Here is a 19,647-nt window from a genome sequence, read left to right as displayed (position 1 = left end):
GTGTGAACTTGACCGGATCAACAGAGAATGTCGCGCGATTTGACAGTTCAGAGCTTGGTTGCGGTTCGCTCTCTTATTTCGGATCACTCAAAACTCATTCTCAGCACTGTTTACATTTCAAATATCTAAACAAACCAAACGACAGAGCAGAAACGCTCATAAATTTGGTCAAGTTCATGAGAAACTAGAGTTTCATTTTTCCAAGAAGAGATTTTATGTTGAATTCAAATATGATGCTGTTGATTTTAATCCGACATAATGTTTCATTCTTCGGTCCTTATGCAGTGCTGTATAGACACTAGAGAAGGTTTCTTACGGTATAAACAAAAGCATTAACAAATGTGATGTATGAACTTTTTTGTGGAATGAAAATTAACTCTTTATTGAAATTTTTGAAACGGGACAAAATGATTTTGCTTATACGCCTATATAAATGTACTGCTGGGAACACAGCATTAAAACTAAAGAATTGGTTCAGAGTGAAATAATTCAAAAATCACACCATCACTAATTGGTTTCGATTTACAAATCTTGGTGTGGAAAAATTTTCCAATCAATGTTGTGTTTGTTATTCATACGATTGAGTTGACACATTTTAAAATGGAATAAACTGTACGAGGCTCAGCTTATACAGTTTTATTTAGTTACTCTATGAAAAAACTCATTTGAAATAAAAACTATTGATATTTTTTTCGTTGTTTTTTCGACGGAGTATGGAATTAAGATAATTCTGTCTTTGATGACAAAGAAATTTTTGGGTGGAAAACAATGGAAAATGATATAATGAATTGTAACTAAATGACAAGCATTGCTTTGTGTTGGAGAATCACGGCCTTGGGCATTCAATATTAGGTTTTTGTGGTAAATTGTGGTCGTTTGAAGTCTTCGCTCCATTCGATCGTACTTCATCCTTTGATGTGCCTATTTTGTGCTGTAAATTCAAGAAAGGTCGATTTTAGAAAAAAAAATTGAAATAATTTACTTTTAAAATAAAGAAAGTGCATGCGTGACTTACAATGGCAAATAAATTGGATGCAAGTCGTTCATGGTAGCAACAGCATTGCATGATGGGCACTTTCCATGAGTGTTGATGGAATTGGTGATACACGCCTTGCAAAACAGATGGCCGCATTTGGTTGAAGATACTTCTTGATCGCCGATCGTCTTCAAACAGATGGGACATTCCATTTTTCGCACTTTTGCTTGTGGCTCAGAGCTTGTTGCACTGTCGTTCTGATCATCACGAACACCTTCTGGTTTGGTCATAATGATTAGCACTTCCATGATGATCGAATTGTTTTTGACGAATCCATTTTCTGGCTTGAATAATTCATCCCATGAACCCACCTCAAATTGAAATAGTTCGCTTGAATTTTTATAAGATCTAACCCGATTTACTTCGACCGTCTTTTCATCGCCTTCTGAAGATATCAATTTGACACTTGCCTTCGATTTGAACGAAATTTTTTCGTTGATGTCTTTCGATTTCAGGCAAACACTTAGCATAGATGAACGACTTTTGTAAACTGAAAAGTCCCAACGAAGTTTTCGCATGTTGAATGTCGGCGATCGTACAGCAATCAAATGTTCGATATTGGTGACAGACAAGCGAAATGAAGTCACGCAACCCTCCCCACAGCCCGATTCAATATGTTCGAATGTGAATTTGCTTTTGGCATCTTCATCTGGATCAGCGGCTCCAATCTTGATATCCAAATTGATGTTGTCGTTTTTTACATAATACTTTCCGACATCCAACAAATTTTGCCAGTCAATTAGTGACATAGTGCCAATGCCGCGACCACTGTTATCAAAAACATGGGGATCTAAGTTATATTCAACTGGATTTATTTTATTGTTAAACGGCAACAACTTGAATGTGCCGAATGCCACATGCGACCAATTTTCTGGTTTCTCTTTCTCTGCACAGTACAAATAAACGCCCAGGCTTTCTTTTTGTTCATTGACTCTCTTGCAAACTTTCACTTTCCATGGAATTCCTTGAACCAAATATTCTGGTGACCAAATTTCGTTGAGTTTGCTTATGTTCGAAATGTTGAGACTGAAGTTTATTTTCGGAGTCTTCGCAATCACTTTTGTTTCTGACATGATGCACAAATTTTAGATTTTTCGTTTCTCTTCCCTTGATTGAAGTTTTATTCGATAGCACTTTGTTACTTCTTTCTCGCACAGCGAATTAGTCACTGTTGTATTTACTTCAACCTAGACTTCAACACGATGTGTAATCGGCTAAGAGTGATTTTGTGACTGAATGATGCTGCACACACAAGCTATGTGAATGTGACCGGCAAACCACTTGTCAAACGTTTTGACAGATCTTCAAATTGTGGTTATGATTCACACTTTGAATGCAACCCAATTAGTTCAGTCCAATATATGAACAAAGATGTATAACTCTATTGAAATGCTGAAATCAACGAAACAAAATGTCATGATTCTATTGAATTAAGATTCTATGCAAGAAATCCGTTCACATATTAATCACAGCGAATTAATGTCTTTAGATTCAATGAGATGGAAAAATAACCAAACGTTTTATCCACTTCCAATTCTTTGTTGTACAAAAATGTATGTTTTATTTCAGATTTAAATGCGATATGAAAAATTCACCCATCCTTATACGACTACTGACAGTGGTTGGAATTTGAAATGGCTTTTATTCATATGTGTTTTTATGATAGAATGATTGATTTTCAATTTTAAGCCAAACAGTCACATTGAATAAATTGAAACTTTTCGAAGTACGAAATATAATATACTCATAAGTTTTCAGAGTTTGACCACAGCAACTCCGATTGAACGGATTACATTTCTCTCCTTATTATAATTGTCGCTAACATGAACTTATCCTAATTTTGAGATACAAAAATGGAAAATTGGAATGTCTTAGTACTACTTTACATTTACGAACTTTTTGTGTGGATATGAATAGAATATTGGATCAAAGTGTGTTTGCTGGAGTTCAAGTTAATGATAATGATTAGAATCATTCAAAACCGCTACGATGCGAAAAAAGGGTATGAAGCCATCGATTTGAATTACGGTGCTAACGAAGACTTTGTACTGGTTGACGCTTCGATGGTCCTTACATCCTCATCTCCATGGCATTGTATTCAGTTTGCACTGCGAATTTAAATCAAATCAAATTAATCGTCTGATTTTTCCTATGTTAAAAGTAATGAATTATCAAAAATATCAAAAAGAACCAACATCGGTAGATAAACGTGATGCAATGATTCCAAAGTGACATCGGCATTGCATGACGGACACTTTTCACGAGCTTCAATGGAATTTCTGATGCAAGGTGAACAGAACAAGTGGCCGCATTGAGTACTGGAGACTTCTTGTTTGCTGAAAACTTCGAAGCAGATCGCGCATTCGAATTTCAATCGTTTCGGTTCGTTGTTGGAAACGGCACCTTCTGGGTTGCTTGCTTTGATTTCCACTTCGATGACGATGGAATTATCATTGAAAAATCCGTTTTCGGGCTTTAATAGCTCATCCCATGAAATGATACGTTGAGTTGAACATCCTAAGTACACAAAATTGTTGGTCTGCGCAACGGGTTCAATCGGTTTTACTTCATTTTTCGATGAAATTAATTTGACCGCCATCCGTGATTCGCATGAAATCGCAATTGAGTCGCTTCTGTGTTGCAAACGTACGCCAAGATGGGACGAATCCTTGTGAACTGTCAACGTCCACGACAAATTTCGCATTTTGAATTTCGGCGATTGAACGGCCATCAAAGTTTTGACGTTGGTAACAGTCAATCGGAATGTGCAATGGTTTTCGCAGCATTTTTCGGTGTTTTCAAACAACAACTTGCTTGAGCTTCCCTCATTTGGACAAGACTCAATTTTCACATCAATATTAATCGTATCATCTTTTACGTAATTTTTTTCAGGGGAAAATAAATCATTCCACTTAATAAATGTAAAGTTTCCGAAACCTAGTCCTGATGCATCGAAGACATACGGATCACAGCGATATTCAATTCCATTTTCATCGCCACTATATGGTAACAGTTTGAATGTGGCAAATCCAACATGTGACCAATTCGGTGTGTTGTCCTCCTTTGAGCAAAACAAAAAAACAGCAAGACATTCTGCTTTCTTCGCAATCTTTGCTTTCCATGGAACGTCGTATACTTTAACTTCAGGTGACCAAACTGCACTCAATTTGCTGACTTCCGAAATCTTGAGACGAAAATTATTTTCTGAAACCGTCGATATGGCATTTGCCTCTGTCATGGTTCTTCTGAAAATGATTTTTTTGTTGTTTTTATTTGTCCTCAACACTTGATCCAATTTCTGCTTTGAAAATGTACGTGTTTTCAAATCCGAACTTTTATTACTTACCTTTCTTTTCCGCTCAGCTAATCAATTGATCTGCTTCAATCCAATAATTAATCCGTGAGAGTTTGCTTTTGAATGTACAATAAACACCGTTGTTTAACCAAAACTGAAGTGTGTTTTAAAGTCAAAGTGAACTGTCAAACATTTTGACACATGGAGCTCTGCCAATTTACTGCTGCATTCCCATTAGTATTGGTACTGATTGGAATGAAATTAGACAACAATATTCAAGAAACAATAAGAGTTTTATTTTGAAAATGAATTGAATCAAATGCGCGGAATATGTTATAATTTTCAACGTTCGGATCAATCTAATTTTCAGATATTGTGAAAAAAAATTGCTGGTTAAATATTGCGACATTATTAGTCTTTCTTGCGAATAGCCGACGGTTTTAGACAAACGTCAGTTGATGTTCATTTGTGTTTATGCTAAACACAACATTTCATTATTATTGTGATTTTTTTCCTTATTTCCTATTAGCGATTTAGTTAAAATTGTTACGAAAATTTACCGATTTATTTCTTTATACCGACAGGGTTATACATCTGCCACCTAACGAATGCATAAGTTTTCTATTGGCATGTTTTTGGCGGCAATTCAAATTGGTTGATTTATTTCCATACTAAATTCTTTGAGTAAATTGCAAAAAGTGGCGATTTTACGTAAATTTTCTTCTATTGAATATCTCTGTCAATGAATAAACAAAACAAACTCCCATAGAATTGATCAGTTGAAACAAAATAAACAATTGTTTTTTGTAAGCAGAGTTTTAATGTTGAATGCCAATGAGAATGTAGTAAGAAATTGACGATTTCCAACCAACAAAGCTGACATAATGTCTTGGTGTAATCATTTTTTCATTTTATTCACGTTCCAAAAGCAAAGTTTTTTATAAAACAAGCAACAACAAAACACGAATAAATTGAACCTACATGATTTTGAGGATATTGGAAATGAATTCTTTATATGATTTCTCCATAACGACATTGCTTACATACTATTTCATGTTGAGATTTGAAATTAGTTCAGGATGTTTAAATTCAAAAATAATTTTTTTTTCACAATAGGTTTCGATTTTCAGGTCTTATTGTGGACTTTTGTGTTTGATGTTATTCTTATTGTTCATGCTAATTATTCACTATTTTCTAAAGTCGACTAAAATTTAACCGGTAAGACAGAATGTTTGGACTTTTGATTACTTTATAGAACAAATCTGTTTAGACTGATACTAATATATTGTGATTATTTTTTTCTGAAAACTTGATGATCGATTTAAACGGCTATGAGAGTAATCGAAAAAATGTTGAGTGGAAAATAATGGAATTTGATGTAATGAAATGAATCTAATTAAAAAGCACTGCTCCTGGTTAGAGAATCAAAGCCTTGGGTATTTATTAGCAGGTTTGCGTTGTATATTGTAGTCGAATATTCTTTTTGCTCTATTCGATCGTCCTCCATCCATTGATGTGCCTAGTTTGTGCTGGAAACACAAAAAATCACAATATTTTTAGAAACTTCTGAAATAAATTCTTCGAAAATAAAGAAAGTTCAAGTGGAACTCACAATGGCAAATAGACGGGACGCAAGTCATTCTCAGTAGCAACAGCATTGCATAATGGGCATTTTCCATGAGCCTTGACTGAGTTTGTGATACATCCCTTGCAGAACAGATGGCCGCATTTGGTTGAAGACACGTCTTGATTGCGAATGGCTTCAAAGCAGATAGAACATTCCATCTTTTTCGGCTTAGCATCACAATCTGAGCTTGTTGCTCTGTCATTTTGATCGTCAATAACAACCTCTGGTTTGCTCATTTTGATTTCCACTTCCATGGTGATTGAATTGTTGTTCACGAATCCATTTTCCGGCTTGAATAATTCGTCCCATGAAACAACTTCAACCACAAATATTTTCTTCGCACTTTCGAAAGTTTCGTTGTCGGCTTCTTCGATTGACTTTTCATCACCTTTAGACGATATTAGTCTGATCCACATTTTTGTTTTGCATGAAAACTTATCAACGGATACCTTGGGTTCCAACAGAACATTGAGTGAAGTTGAAGAACTTTTGAAAACTGTCAAGGCCCAAGGCAGTTTTCGCATGTTAAATTTTGGCGTTCGTACACCCATCAGATGTTTGATATTGGTGATTGACAAGCGATACGTAGTGAAGCAATCCTCCTCACAGCACGTGTCAACATTTTCGAATGTTATTTTGCTCCTGGTGTTTTCTTCTAAGTCAGCGGCTGCAATGCTGATATCCAATTTGATTGTATCATTCTTCACATAATTCTTCTTGGAATCAAACAAGTCTTGCCAGCTAATTAGCGATTGTTCGCCAATACCGTCTCCACTGTCATCGAACATGTAAGGATCAGTTGAACATTGAATTGGATTTGTGTTGTTGTTAAATGACAACAGCTTGAATTTAGCGAATGCAGCATGCGACCAATTTTCCTCATATTCTTCTTTAGCACAATGTAAATAAATGCCCAGACTATCTTTTCCATCTCTGGCCGTTTTGCAAACTTGAACCTGCCACGGAATACCTTGAACCAAATATTCTGGCGAATAAATTTCGTCGAGTTTGCTGATGTTTGAAACTTTGAAGCTAAAATTCACTGTGGGAATCACACCAATCGTATTTGCCTCTTTCATAGTGTCGCAATGTGATATTCGTCGTTTTTTATTGATTGCAGATCTGCTTGAACAAATTGATTACGGTGAATATCGTCGGATTTTCGAATCTTTCAGACTGTTTCGCGCACTAAACCACTTGCTGTTATATTTGCTTCAACACAATGTCAGAGTGTGTACTTGTGACTGAATAATGCTGTGCGTACAAGCTATATGAATGTGCCCGGCAAACCAGCTGTCAAACTTATTGACAGATCCTCATTGTGTGGTTATGATTCGCGCTTTGAACAACATTCAAATTGATTGGATTTGTTGAAGGAAAATTTTGTATTTTAAGAATGGTTCTATGACAATACGAAAGTTTAGCAAATGCATATCGAAAATTCCGCTGAATTTCGACACATTTACCCAGGAAAAAATCTTTTTGCATATCAATCGCAACAATTGAAATCATTATTTCGACAAGAAAAACAATTAACCAAATGTTTGGCTTACGCTTAAATTTTATTTACTGTTAATTCGTGGGAAATGAGTACAAAAATGTTTGTTTTATTTCAAAATAAAATACGTTGTGGAAGATTCTTTCGGCTTAATACGACTATTGACTGTAGCTTGAATTTGCAACGGCTCTTATTTTCATGAGTTCTTATGAACGAGTAACTGAGTGAACGATTGTGTTTTTTCTTATTGTAAAATAATCACAAAGAGTGCTTTGTAGCCTCACAAAATGCTAATTATGATCGCTTTGGACATTTTCATGGTTTAGCCGTTGTAAGGTTGCAGTTCGGACCGAACGGATTTTTTTTCCTGATCATGACAGTCAACGGAAACTTAGTCTAGTGCTGTAAATCGAAATATGGAGAAGGGATTCTCCGGTCTAATGTTTTTCAATGTTTTTTTTTTGTATAATAGATTATTTGAATGTTGAAATCGGAGTTTGTTTGCCTAAGTTTGGAATAAATGTTTCGTGCAGAACGAACATGCGAAAAACATATGTAGAACAATCAATCTGAATTAGGTTGAAGGCTGGGAGTTTGTGTTGTTTGCACCTCAGAGGTCCTTACGTCGGCATCCTGATTTCCAAGCCTTCGCATTTAGTGTGCACTGTGGAATCAAATGAAATCAAATTGAATTAGTTCATGTTCTGAAAGTCAATTTTTTCCTAGAGGAAAATTCTAAATTGAACTTACATCGGTAGATAAACGCGATGCAATGATTCCAAAGTGACATCGGCATTGCATGACGGACACTTTTCACGAGCTTCAACGGAATTTCTGATGCAAGGTGAACAGAACAAGTGACCGCATTGAGTACTGGAGACTTCTTGTTTGCTGAAAACTTCGAAGCAGATCGCACATTCGAGCTTCAGTTGTTTCGGTTCGTTGTTAGTAATGGCACTTCTGATTTGCTTGCTCTGACTTCCACTTCCATAACGATGGAATTATCGTTGACAAATCCATTTTCTGGCTTCACAAGCTCATCCCATGAAATGATTTTTCCTACTGTTAGAACACCATAGTTTTTAAGAACTGCTGTCTGAGGGGCTGGTTCAATTGGTTTTACATCTTTCTTTGATGAGATGAGTTTCAGCAGTACTTCCAGTTTGCAGGAAATTTCTGTTGAAGGGCTTCTACAGTGCAAACTAACACGAAGATGGGATAGGTCCTTGTAAACCATGAACAACCAAGGCAAATTCCGCACTTTGAACTGTGATGATTTGACAGCCATCAAATTGTCAATGTTGGTTACATTCAATCGGTATTTACTTGAACAGCTTTCGACGCAACTCTTTTCGATTGTTGCAAACAATAATTTGCTTGGATTTTTTGGATTGGCCGCTTCGATGGTGATGTCCAATGTGAGTGTATCATCTTTCACATAATTGTTTTCAGCATTCAACAGTTCGCTCCATTTGATGAATGATGCATTGCCATATCCAATGCCAGAACTATCAAAAACATAAGGCTCTATACCACGCGTAATTCCACTTTTGTTGCCGCTTAAAGGTTGCAGTTTGAATGTAGCGGCTGCTACATGAGACCAATCTGGTGATTTATCCGTGATTGCGCAACATAAGTAAACTCCCAACCGTTGTTCCTCCTCACTGGTAGTTTTTGTTACTTTGATTTTCCATGGAATACCATGGACCATTTCTTCAGGTGACCAAATAGTTTCCAATTTGCTGATGTTTGCAATTTTGAGAAAGAAATTTTTTCGGGGAATGGTGGCTATCACGTTTGCCTCTGCCATGATTCCTTTGAAATCGATACTATTTGAAATTTATTTGTTTTTCTCACTCGATTTACTTCACTTTATATTCAATGTGTTCAAAACGATGAACTCTTATTATTTTTGGTTTTTTTCGCGCGACGGATCAATTGATCAGCTCAATTCAGAGTCAAAACTAATATTATTCTTTCAGAAGAGTGTATTTTTTCAAATGAACAACCAATACTGCTAAGTAAACAAGAACAAAATGAGCTTCGCCGCCAAAGTTACTTGTCACACATTTTGACAGATAGAACACTGAGAATATACAGTTGTATCTTATCAAGTGAAAAAAAAACTCCCAAAAGGAAGTCTCTGATATGATAAATAAACATTACGCCATGAAATATCTGTCAATGTTCATTCAAGTTTATTGCATGGACAAATTGTTAACATGTCATGTTTTTTTTTGGTTGCATTCTAAAGCGATGTCGTTAAAATAATTGAAAAAAATCCACTGATTCATTTGTATATTCCGACTGGCTTATGTAGCTGCCACCTGTTGAATGAATGAGATTTCTATCCGATTGGTTTTTGGCGGCAATTCAAATGAATTGGTTTGTCACAAATTGGGATCCTTGAATCAATTACCAGAAAAGTGACATTTTTACGTGAAATTTCATTTGCCTAGTTTTTCTACATTCTATGCATGAAAAACTACGTGTTTGTTTTACATTAAGCAATTTTAGCTAAAAAAAAAACAACGATCAAATTTCGAATACGATCAAAATAAATTCAGTTGTACAGAACCGCCATCTCTTGAGCGGCGGACACAACTTTCTTATATCCAGCATATGTATACGAAATTCATCGTTTGACAGAACAAAAATATTCTTGTTGACACAAGAAAATATACTGTGTGCATCGGCAGTCGGCACCGCATACATTTGCAAAAAACATAAACAAACATTGCAATTGATGTGCTATATTGATATACCCTTTAGTGTGTGCAATAAGAAAATCTCTAGAACGATCGGTGCAAGAAATGTCAAAGATCGCAGTCAAACTGGATTGACAAAGAGAGAAAAAGAAGAAGAAACCGCTGTGAAAAAGTGATTTTTACTGCGCATTTGCCTATATTTCTAATAAGATTTTCTTAAATCTTTTCATTTATGTTGGAAAATGGCATCGGAAGAATATCTATGTTTTTGTGCTGGCTCTCTTTATCAGATGTTACCTTTGGGTATGTCGATTACATTTTAAATACATAAATAAATACAAAAATTAACTTTATGCGTATGAATTTACAGGAAAGTCAGATAAAGGTTGTTATACGTTTAAGGCTAAAAATATCGGCGGTGGCATGGAGGCTATTCTGAGTGTTTGGAAATTTGATATCGATCAAATTCGTAAAAAGTGCCCCATGTCATGCAAAAAAGTGGCCCGGCCTGATGAATGCGACGTGCATTTACATGATGAAGATGGCACCGCCCACTTAATACTTGAAGAATTTTCAAAGAGAGCAAACTGCATCATTGCAAAGGCAAATCATCGCAATTTAGTGCGTTACCTTGCTTGTAATTGTGGCATTCGCTATGACGAATTTACAGTGTGCTTGTTGCAAGAATACATCGATGGCGAAAGTATTGAGAAATTATGCGAAAAAAATAAGCTACCCAATGTGGCTTCGATTGCTAAGGAAGTAACTGAAGCACTGAAATTCCTCCATAGCATGAATCCAGAGGTAACACACGATTATTTGCAAACTGAGTCAATCTTTTTGGATAAAGCTGGTGCTATTCGTGTGGCAGACTATGACTTGATTCCGTATTTAATGTATTTGAATGGTAATCATAACATTCACGAAGTTGATGATTTTAAAGCCATAGGGCTGATCGTTGAATCTCTGCGCGATAACATTTTAAGATCGACGAATGACTTTATCGATCAGTGCCGCTCGGGACGTGTACTTTCCCATTCACAACTATTGGAACATCCTTTTTTGTCCAATGATTGGGTCAAAAATAACCGAACGATTTATGGCAATGGCCTTTTGGAACATTTTGAGATTGAAAAATGGTTAGGAGGTGGAAGCTTCGGTATGGTTCTACAAGCCAGGCATAACACTGATAAGCGTTCATACGCGATTAAATTCATTAAAGTGCCACACAACGACAAAAAAGAGCTGGAGCAAATGGAGCGAGAGGCCGAAATCATTTCTCGCATTAATCATCGCAACATTGTGCGCTATATTACCAGCTGGAAGCAACAAGTGAATTGGACAATGATGGATGAATATTTCGATGATGATGAGGAGCTGATGGAAACATGGGAGTCTTCGACTTCAGCCTCCAAGTAAATGTCGTTATGTTTCCATTCTCTTAAATAAATTAGTGTACGTATTTTTTTCACAGGGGAAGTAACAGCTCTTTCCAGGGCCCAAAGATTCGCGAAACGATGGTCATCCAAATGGAATTATGTGCCATGAATCTCAGGTACGGACATTATTTTCAGATTGGACTCTATTTTTTATTTAATTAAAACATCCTTTTCTCTGCGCAGACACTTGATCGACCGAAATGTCTACAAAAATACGAGACGCGTCTGGAAAATTTTCTCACAAATATGCCTGGGTTTGCACCATTTGCATAAAAATGGAATCATCCACCGGGACTTAAAGCCCGAGAACATTTTGTTGGATTCGAAGTTACAAGTAAAAATTACTGACTTTGGTTCGGCCACAACCACAGCCTTGGCTCTACAACAGCAACCAGGTGCCTATTGGGTTAATAGCAGCGCTGAAACGCGCAGCTCACAAACTGGTGCTGTTGGAACTACATTTTACCCAGCACCAGAACTGTCGAATAGTGCATGGAAATCGGTATATGGACCCAAGGCCGATATTTATTCGTTTGGAATAATCTTCTTTGAAATGTGCAATCCGAAATTTGGCACACAAATGGAACGAAGCGAAGTGTTGAAGAAAATGCGCGAAAAAACTCCAATCTTCCCTGATTTCTTTTTGGACAGGAAACTCATGAAGCAGTCTCAAGTAAGCCACAATATATCTATAAAATGCTTTTAGCAAATGATCAGTAATGAATTAAATCGTTTAGAATAAAAGTTACACCTAATCGATTCAGTTTTTTCAGTCAAGTTAAATTTCTTTTTGAAGTTTGTTCCATTTTTTTTCAGGCAATTTCTCAAATGCTAAACCATGTTCCGATGAAGCGTCCTACTGCAATAAGACTTTTGCAAAACTTTCGTAATGCAAGGTCTAACAGGAAATAAGCGATTTTGAAATGAAAATGATGGTTTGAAAATCATTTCAACATACACAGAGAAAACTGAGTTGATTTTTACGTAGCAAAATGTTTGAAAGTGTCAAATTCCAACACATGTTGAGTTTTTCGCAACAAATGTTTTTTCCATATTGACTCAAGTTTTTGTCAAATTAGACACCAGCTCCCTTTCATCGTGTCTAATTTTCAAATTAGGCGCCAATTTTCATTAAACACGATGTAAGGATGCTGGTGTCTAATTTGACAAATACTTGAGTCAATATGGAAAAAAACATTTGTTGCGAAAAACTCAATATTTGTTGGAATTGACACTTTCAAACATTTTGCTACGTAAAAATCAACTCAGTTTTCTCTGTGTACTTGAAGTGATTTTAGCGACGATGAACCTGGTGCAAATGATATGGTGGCGTTTATTACAAGGACGTTTAATAATTCAAAATGTGACATGATTGCACATTTCACAGTGAGAACATTTGATCGAATTGCATTAAAATGGAATCTTTTGACGGTAGAAAAAACATATCCATTAGAAAATTTTAGGAGTTTTCAAACGGTTTTGTTTACCAAAAAAATATTGAATAAGATAGAACTTGTAAGGATACTCTCAAAGAAAATGTGATATTTTCTATAATTTTATTGGCAAAAGCAGACATTTTGATACAATTCGAACGAAAATGTGCTCACTGAATTTATAGTGGTTTTACTGAAGCTTGAGTGCTTCTATCGTAACTATCATGATAGTTATCAATTTATCATGTTTATGATGTTTATGAAGGTTTTTACAAGATGATATTGTTCTTTTGCTGGGCTCAAGTATTGGGTGACGATTGATTTAAAATCGTATCAATGTTTGAGTGCCACTTCAGAACAATGGTACCTTGTATAAATGAAGCCGAAATTCGAAAAAAAAATCGGCTTTAACCAACGAATTTTATATTTTTTTTATCAATGAATATAATTTGTTTATCAATTATTATGCCGGGCAAATCACAACTGTAAAAAAATAATTTCAGTGACTGTGTCAGTTAATTTTGGAAATGTTGAAATTTCAAGAGCATCTAAAAATTACTTAAAAAATTTGTGATTTAATCATTTTTCCGGTACTTTCAAGCCGTCGTACTGTTGATAATTTTGTTCTCCAAAAGCAAAAGAAAACATATTAACGACCGAATAATCACTGAAACGTATTTTTAAATGGTGATTTGCCTTATGATATCAATGTACTTACCCAAGTGGTTCAACTGTGGAGATGCGCTCACTTATACGGGAAAGTGCGGAGTTATGCAGAGATACACAAGAACAGTATACAACACAAACTTAAGCCTGCGTTCAGGTTCTTATACACTGTTTTAGTATATCTCCGCACAACTCCGCGCTCCTCCGTATAAGTGAGGGCATCTCCACAGTGTAACCACTTGGGTACCAACGAACAAGTGGTCTTTAATAGCACTGCCGCTAGCAGAGACTTATTACGACAACTTCGATATATACATATCTATGTTATTTGTATATTGTTTGTTGTCAATGTTTATGATGGTATTTTTTTCTATATTTTTAACATCTATATATAGTTGGTTTAGCTTCATTCTATGTGGAATGAACACCAACCGTAAAATAAGTACGCGCAATGTACTGAATATTTTACACTTTATAGCATTTTAATGTATCTACAGAAGGGTAATTCTAACATCGAAACTGGAAATTTTCGAGCATTTATATGTCAGTCTAGAAAAACCAGGTAACGAAAAGATAATATCCTAAATAAAACATTTTACCTATATTCAATGTTATTCTATCAACAAAAAGGTGTTTTTATTCGTTATCGTTTGAGTATTAACAATGCATTGTTCAATATTATTGGAATACTTTTTCAAGTTGATGCAATATCTTTTTGAGAAAAGCTAAAATCTTCAGAAATATCAGACTTTAAATAAAATTATTCAGTATTTTCAACTTTTTCACCATCATTATGTAAGTCTACAGATCCACTTGGCTTAGAGCTAGATGAGCCAGGCTTTGGGCCCTGCAATGAAGAAATGAGTGACTTCAAGTGTGCGACTTCTTCATGATATTTCTTGTTTTCTTCGTGCATTTTTCTCAATAAGTCCAGCATTTCTTCATATCGATTATTAGTATTTTCTTCATTCTCTTTCATCAATTCAACCACTCTTTCCACATCGTTTTCCAAATTTGCAATCTGACATTTCAAGTGATCCTTTCCATTGTCACCATTTTGCACCACATGTTTTTTGTCCAAAATATCCCGAATGTCGCGCACAATTTTTCGATCCATTTGAAGGCATTTATAGAAAAACCACACGTCGGGAGTAGCGTGTGTACTAATCCAGCTGTACAGTTTGATCATGTTCTCATCCTCGAATGAATTTCCACAGCGATATGAATAGCCTTTGTAACGATTTGGTGCAATTATAACATGACGACTTGGTGAAATGTAAATTTTTGTATTGAGAGGATGCTTCAAAAATGCAATTGGATTTTCTTTGATCGAACTTTCTAATATGAATTTTTCGAGGGTTTCATTCACATGCGGAAGTTTGTTGCTACAATTCAAACAGAAAATAAAAATAAGGGAATGGTTTTTGATCAAATAAGAGGTGAATAAGAAATCTTCGATAAGTTACCTGAACCAATTCTTTTGATTTGTGAATATATCCTCGAATCTAGCTAGAATACGGCACCGTTGTTGCATGCACACCACTTCGGCGTTTGACTGGATTTTTTGTGTATCACCAACGGCCAAACCATTCATTAGATTCATAAAGACAGTCGAAATGAGAAAGACGAAGCATAAAAATAAGCCCAGAGTCATCACATTCAGATCGTAGTCACTGCTGCTTGCATCAAATTCACCGGTCGACATTACGATGGTCTTTAGAAGCGAAGGACCAAATTGACTGAAAGAGCTACCGGTTTCACCATTTGTTTTATTCATAATATCGTATGGGCCTCCATTTTCAGCTACTACACTAGATTCCGTTGAATATTGATCTCGAAACATTAAATAAAATGATGCAGATATCGCTGGCAAAAGTATAGCGCAAAGTTGAAGACTTTTCATCGAGTTCCATGCAACATCCAAAAACATAACATAATATTTCGAAAAAGACCAAAACAATGATCCAGCCGAAATGAAAGCCTCAATTGATGTCGATAGAATAGCAAATGTGCCGAATATTTCGCGATTCGTTTCCGAAAAGTCTAATAAAACGAGTGACAGAGAAATGACTGTGAATAAAGTGCGCATACATTGTAACAAATTGTATCGGGTTTTCTTTCCAGGCCAAAACATTTGTTGACCTATTCTTCGCCCGGCCAAATACATCAGTAATATCCAAATATAATACTTTAACCAGTTTAGTTTAAAGAACGAAAAAATGATTTTATCACCCTTCAACACGTATATTATAGTTGTCATCATGAGTATCAAATGTTGCATAAAATCCGTATAAATAAAACACGCCAATCGATTCCACTTTAACATCACATAGGACGAAATTAAAGGATGAACGATTAAATGTTTGTAATCTCTCGAATCGGACATAAACTCGATGAAATTCATGGCATGAGGCTCTTCTGAGGATGGAGCTATTAAATTCTTGAAATCAATTTCAATGTGATCTTCTTGAAGAGAAATGCAACTATCAAAATGCTCTTCAAGCACTTTTGGATGTAAACGTTGCATATTAAATGAAGTTTCATACTTTCTTTGAGCGCTTTTGCCATCCATTCCGATGTATACTCCTTTATCCAATAGTTTTTTGATTGCTTCGTTATTTTTATACTGAATAGCATAGTATAAGGCAGTGTGGGAGTGTTTATCACACTCGAACAGCTCTTTTTCGTTCCAGTCAATTAACACATCCAGGCACTGTTTATGATCGATGTTCTTTTTTATGTTTGAATTACGCATTCCATGACAACACAATTTTTGTTTGGCCGATTCAATCAAATCCACTGCACAAAACCCATTCTTCTCTGGTTTTGTCCTTTTCAGTTCCGGCAGATAGTCGTCATACTCTTTAATTGCACTTTTAATCGTGTCATTGTCTAAAGATGATAGTTTTTCTTTTGCTGACGCCAAAATTTCACAAGCCGAATCGGTATTTATCTTGGACGAGAGTTGAATCAACAAAAACTCCATCGAAACGAGCAACGTACACAGATCAGCAGGCCGCTTCTCAGCAACCAATTCCAAACCCTTTACGAACAGTGGCTTATTTTCATAAACCAAACAAATGAATAATCGGTTAAAATCCCAAAGTGCATCGTTTTTATCGCGAATCGAAGGCAGGTCATGAGATTCATCGATATGCGGAGCAATCGATCGCAATATTTCATGCAGATTCTGAGAAAGAAAAAACAACATTTTAGCATACGGTATGAATTGAATTATGATTGTTGAAATCATGTTTATTTGTCTAAATTTTGTTCACAAAGTCATCAAATTACCTTTTCCAAACCATTTTTTGCGATTATAAGCTCTTCAGCAATAATTTCACCATGGCCGTGTTCACAATGATATCTCATAAGACTTCCAATTATTTCTTCTCTTTCAGTTGTATCTTCGCTTTCAATTGATATCGCACTCATGTTTTCCGCTTCACTTCCGTTCTCACTTTCGTTATCAGTATCATTATTGCTAGAATTAATAGTTGTTTTTTCCGACTCTCCATGGTGATATAATATCCAACGAAAAAACTTTAAATCTTCTAAAAATTCGGTGTCTGTAACTTGATCCATTTCACAATGCGATTAAACTTAATTATGATATCTCAGCTGCGTTGAATCACAATATTTTTTTAAAAAAATTCATTCAGAAATGAAGAACGAACGAACGTTTTTGAAAATCTCAATGGATTGCACACAAACTTACGAATATTATAAAATCCACACTTGTAAATAAAGATTACAGTAAAATGCTTCCGCCGTGTATTCCTTGCGCTACGTTCACTTTTAACGTCGCCACTACACTAAACATTGAATATTATTTCATCATTCTGCGTAAAAGTCCATTCACCAACACAAAAGCGGGTTGACTTTATTTGTGTGTGCCCGTATGCCTGAACGCAAATAGTTGTCTCTTTCCCCAATCTCGTCGGTCGCACTGATATTGTTGTTTTTATTCTCATTCAGAGAATTCTGTGTTAGTAGCGATCATTGAATTCTAGACGAGTATCAGGTGAAACCGGTCGAACGCATGCACATTCAATGCACGAATGGTAAGCTAATATGTTTACCTCAATTGAAACAGTCATCCAAATATCGGTGAAATCAACGAAAAAAAAACCGAATGTTCTCAAAATTCGGCTACAAAATATATGACAAATGGCTAAAAATAAAAACTGGAATTTTTCTTAGCGGATGGTGGTGTCATATCACAAGTTGTACACTCAATTTCAAGGTCACTATACCGATCGAAAGGAGAAAACAACAGAGTGCAATGCATACACCAACGTGTCTTATAGATATGGTTCCTTTTTAGGTAGATTCTTTGGTTTGCTTTTTCAGCTGACCTCTTTTACCTTTATTACTTCATAAGTTGTATTTATTTACTCATTTGAGTATTTCTTTTATTCTGTTTTGAACATTTTGAAGCTCTCCGGCGCATCACTATCAGCTGTGTTAGACTCGGCACCGGCTGACTGATGGATGCTTTTTCATCAGCGGTCATTTCATTTCGCAAATAGCTTAATAAGCCCAACATCATTTCAAAATAATTGTTCCTATTTGCTTTCCATTTTCCTCCATCATTTGAACCACTTTCTTCAATCAGTCTCCAGCCTATCAATTCTGCAATTTATGTGATCCTTCCTGTGTTCTTTGATCAATAAATACAACAGGAGAAAATTGAAACGATTTTGTTTAATACAAAGAATGGTTCGAATTATTCTCATAATGGGTGCAAGAAGTAGATTTGAACATTGAATTTTGATTTTTTTAAGTCGATAGACGTAGAAGTTGTACACACAACAATCTTGAATCAAATATAAATAGAGACAAAGTTTCTGATCCAAGTCCCGAAACAGTGACAAAAATTCTTAAAAACCAATAGCCTCAACAGAGACATCCAATTAATTAGCAAATTCACTTATAGACATAAAACGATACAAAAAGTATCTCAATACTTAGTTTCCAGAAGAAGATATCAATTCTTAGAACGAGATTATGGTAGTTAGATCTAAAAGACATTTTCACAACATTTGGTTTTCACAATTCTGAGGTGTGTTCAACTAAAACTTCTTTCGAATTGCTAATCACTTTCCAGCTAAGAATTACGCCTCGTGCTAATATATACAATCATTGCCTGATGGAAGATTGAAATTGGTTTTAATCCCGAACCCACCGTGATCCAATTCCAAAAAGGAATGGGAATCAATGAAGATTAAAGATGACCTGTGATGTGTGATGTAGTCCTTTTATGGAATTAGTTACAACCATTTGGCCTTTACATATATTGCCAATAACTGAAACCGCTTTATATAACTGAACATTCAGAGAAACTCATCATTCGACTTTCTAACTTTGAAGCAAAACAGTCTCGTTGTATTTGGAATAAATCAAATCTCTTTCGAAAGTGAAAAAGTCAATTTTAGCGAAGCAACCATTTCAATAGTGTTCATATAACCACAAGTATAATTGCTACGTTTGTTCAACAACCTAACGAACAACATTTGAAATAGGAGTGACATTGTGAATAAAAAAAAGTTCAACTCTTCTGGTGAGAATAATTAATAAGACATTTTCTTTTTATCAATTTTTCAACATAATATAATAATTAATCGTTCTGTTCTTTACTTACTTAGATCGGGCCTAAAGTGTACTTTAAATTACAATGGATGTTGCAATTCCACCGGCACAAGATTCGCCAAAGCATGTTCTGAATGCTTTGAATGATGATTATATTCAGTCGATTTTTCGTCGATTGGAAAACATACGCGATCATTTGAGCGTAGCTGAAACATGCATTCGATTCCAGGAAAATGCCAAACTCACTTTTCGGACACAGTTTAAAGAGATCCGAGTTGGTAAATTATACGATGATTTATCATTTGATGCTCATACCGTGACGGTGGATCGAGCTCACAATTTCCTCAGCATTT

The 19,647-nt window shown here is 35.5% G+C and overlaps 5 protein-coding genes across 8 annotated transcripts; 1 reads left to right on the top strand and 4 right to left on the bottom strand.

Annotated features, from left to right (window-relative positions):
* Window positions 1-354: 354 nt before the first annotated feature.
* Window positions 355-2,351, bottom strand: LOC129565538 (uncharacterized). Its single transcript, XM_055440524.1, has 2 exons — window positions 1,016-2,351; window positions 355-931 (listed from the first exon to the last, which is right to left on the bottom strand). The coding sequence occupies exons 1-2, from the start codon at window positions 2,107-2,109 to the stop codon at window positions 922-924; spliced, it is 1,104 nt and encodes a 367-aa protein (XP_055296499.1). The 5' UTR covers window positions 2,110-2,351; the 3' UTR covers window positions 355-921.
* Window positions 2,352-2,554: 203 nt separating this feature from the next.
* On the bottom strand, window positions 2,555-9,489 carry LOC129565945 (uncharacterized). 3 transcript variants are annotated; one of them, XM_055441330.1, is made up of 3 exons: window positions 4,383-4,538; window positions 3,232-4,281; window positions 2,555-3,144 (listed from the first exon to the last, which is right to left on the bottom strand). In XM_055441330.1, exons 2-3 carry the CDS (start codon window positions 4,272-4,274, stop codon window positions 3,135-3,137), a joined length of 1,053 nt encoding a protein of 350 aa, XP_055297305.1. In that variant the 5' UTR covers window positions 4,275-4,281; window positions 4,383-4,538; the 3' UTR covers window positions 2,555-3,134. The 3 variants fall into 3 exon arrangements, with proteins under 3 accessions (XP_055297305.1, XP_055297306.1, XP_055297307.1); XM_055441331.1 differs by lacking the exons at window positions 3,232-4,281; window positions 4,383-4,538 and adding an exon at window positions 8,207-9,489; XM_055441332.1 differs by lacking the exons at window positions 2,555-3,144; window positions 3,232-4,281; window positions 4,383-4,538 and adding exons at window positions 7,530-8,120; window positions 8,207-9,489.
* LOC129565943 (uncharacterized) lies at window positions 5,129-7,348 on the bottom strand. The gene is made up of 2 exons (XM_055441329.1): window positions 5,944-7,348; window positions 5,129-5,860 (listed from the first exon to the last, which is right to left on the bottom strand). Exons 1-2 carry the CDS (start codon window positions 7,035-7,037, stop codon window positions 5,851-5,853), a joined length of 1,104 nt encoding a protein of 367 aa, XP_055297304.1. The 5' UTR covers window positions 7,038-7,348; the 3' UTR covers window positions 5,129-5,850.
* A 619-nt stretch (window positions 9,490-10,108) lies between the features above and the next one.
* LOC129566562 (eIF-2-alpha kinase GCN2-like) lies at window positions 10,109-14,331 on the top strand. The gene is made up of 5 exons (XM_055442612.1): window positions 10,109-10,467; window positions 10,535-11,579; window positions 11,639-11,719; window positions 11,787-12,276; window positions 12,420-14,331. The coding sequence occupies exons 1-5, from the start codon at window positions 10,407-10,409 to the stop codon at window positions 12,513-12,515; spliced, it is 1,773 nt and encodes a 590-aa protein (XP_055298587.1). The 5' UTR covers window positions 10,109-10,406; the 3' UTR covers window positions 12,516-14,331.
* On the bottom strand, window positions 14,307-18,592 carry LOC129566561 (uncharacterized). 2 transcript variants are annotated; one of them, XM_055442611.1, is made up of 4 exons: window positions 16,997-18,592; window positions 15,935-16,892; window positions 15,169-15,745; window positions 14,307-15,087 (listed from the first exon to the last, which is right to left on the bottom strand). In XM_055442611.1, the coding sequence occupies exons 1-4, from the start codon at window positions 17,285-17,287 to the stop codon at window positions 14,463-14,465; spliced, it is 2,451 nt and encodes an 816-aa protein (XP_055298586.1). In that variant the 5' UTR covers window positions 17,288-18,592; the 3' UTR covers window positions 14,307-14,462. The 2 variants fall into 2 exon arrangements, with proteins under 2 accessions (XP_055298586.1, XP_055298584.1); XM_055442609.1 differs by having other exon boundaries at window positions 15,169-16,892.
* Between the last annotated feature and the right edge of the window lie 1,055 nt (window positions 18,593-19,647).

This window comes from Sitodiplosis mosellana, unplaced genomic scaffold, assembly GCF_009176505.1.
Source record: "Sitodiplosis mosellana isolate CC-2019 unplaced genomic scaffold, AAFC_SMos_1.0 Smas_scaffold_3, whole genome shotgun sequence".
NCBI classification, from domain to species: Eukaryota; Metazoa; Arthropoda; class Insecta; order Diptera; family Cecidomyiidae; genus Sitodiplosis; species Sitodiplosis mosellana.
Note: the sequence above shows the minus strand (reverse complement) of the source record. Positions and strands in the feature narration are given on the sequence as shown.

Excerpts from the sequence above, each read along its gene's own strand:
- LOC129565538 (XM_055440524.1), bottom strand. The coding sequence starts at position 2,109 with ATGTCAGAAACAAAAGTGATTGCGAAGACTCCGAAAATAAACTTCAGT.
- LOC129565945 (XM_055441330.1), bottom strand. The coding sequence starts at position 4,274 with ATGACAGAGGCAAATGCCATATCGACGGTTTCAGAAAATAATTTTCGT.
- LOC129565943 (XM_055441329.1), bottom strand. The coding sequence starts at position 7,037 with ATGAAAGAGGCAAATACGATTGGTGTGATTCCCACAGTGAATTTTAGC.
- LOC129566562 (XM_055442612.1), top strand. The coding sequence starts at position 10,407 with ATGGCATCGGAAGAATATCTATGTTTTTGTGCTGGCTCTCTTTATCAG. Across the intron at positions 11,580-11,638 it reads TCTTCGACTTCAGCCTCCAA|GGGAAGTAACAGCTCTTTCC; the intron begins GTAAATGTCGTT and ends TTTTTTTCACAG. Across the intron at positions 12,277-12,419 it reads AACTCATGAAGCAGTCTCAA|GCAATTTCTCAAATGCTAAA; the intron begins GTAAGCCACAAT and ends ATTTTTTTTCAG.
- LOC129566561 (XM_055442609.1), bottom strand. The coding sequence starts at position 17,287 with ATGGATCAAGTTACAGACACCGAATTTTTAGAAGATTTAAAGTTTTTT. Across the intron at positions 16,893-16,996 it reads CAAAAAATGGTTTGGAAAAG|AATCTGCATGAAATATTGCG; the intron begins GTAATTTGATGA and ends TTTCTTTCTCAG. Across the intron at positions 15,088-15,168 it reads AATCAAAAGAATTGGTTCAG|CAACAAACTTCCGCATGTGA; the intron begins GTAACTTATCGA and ends TTTGAATTGTAG.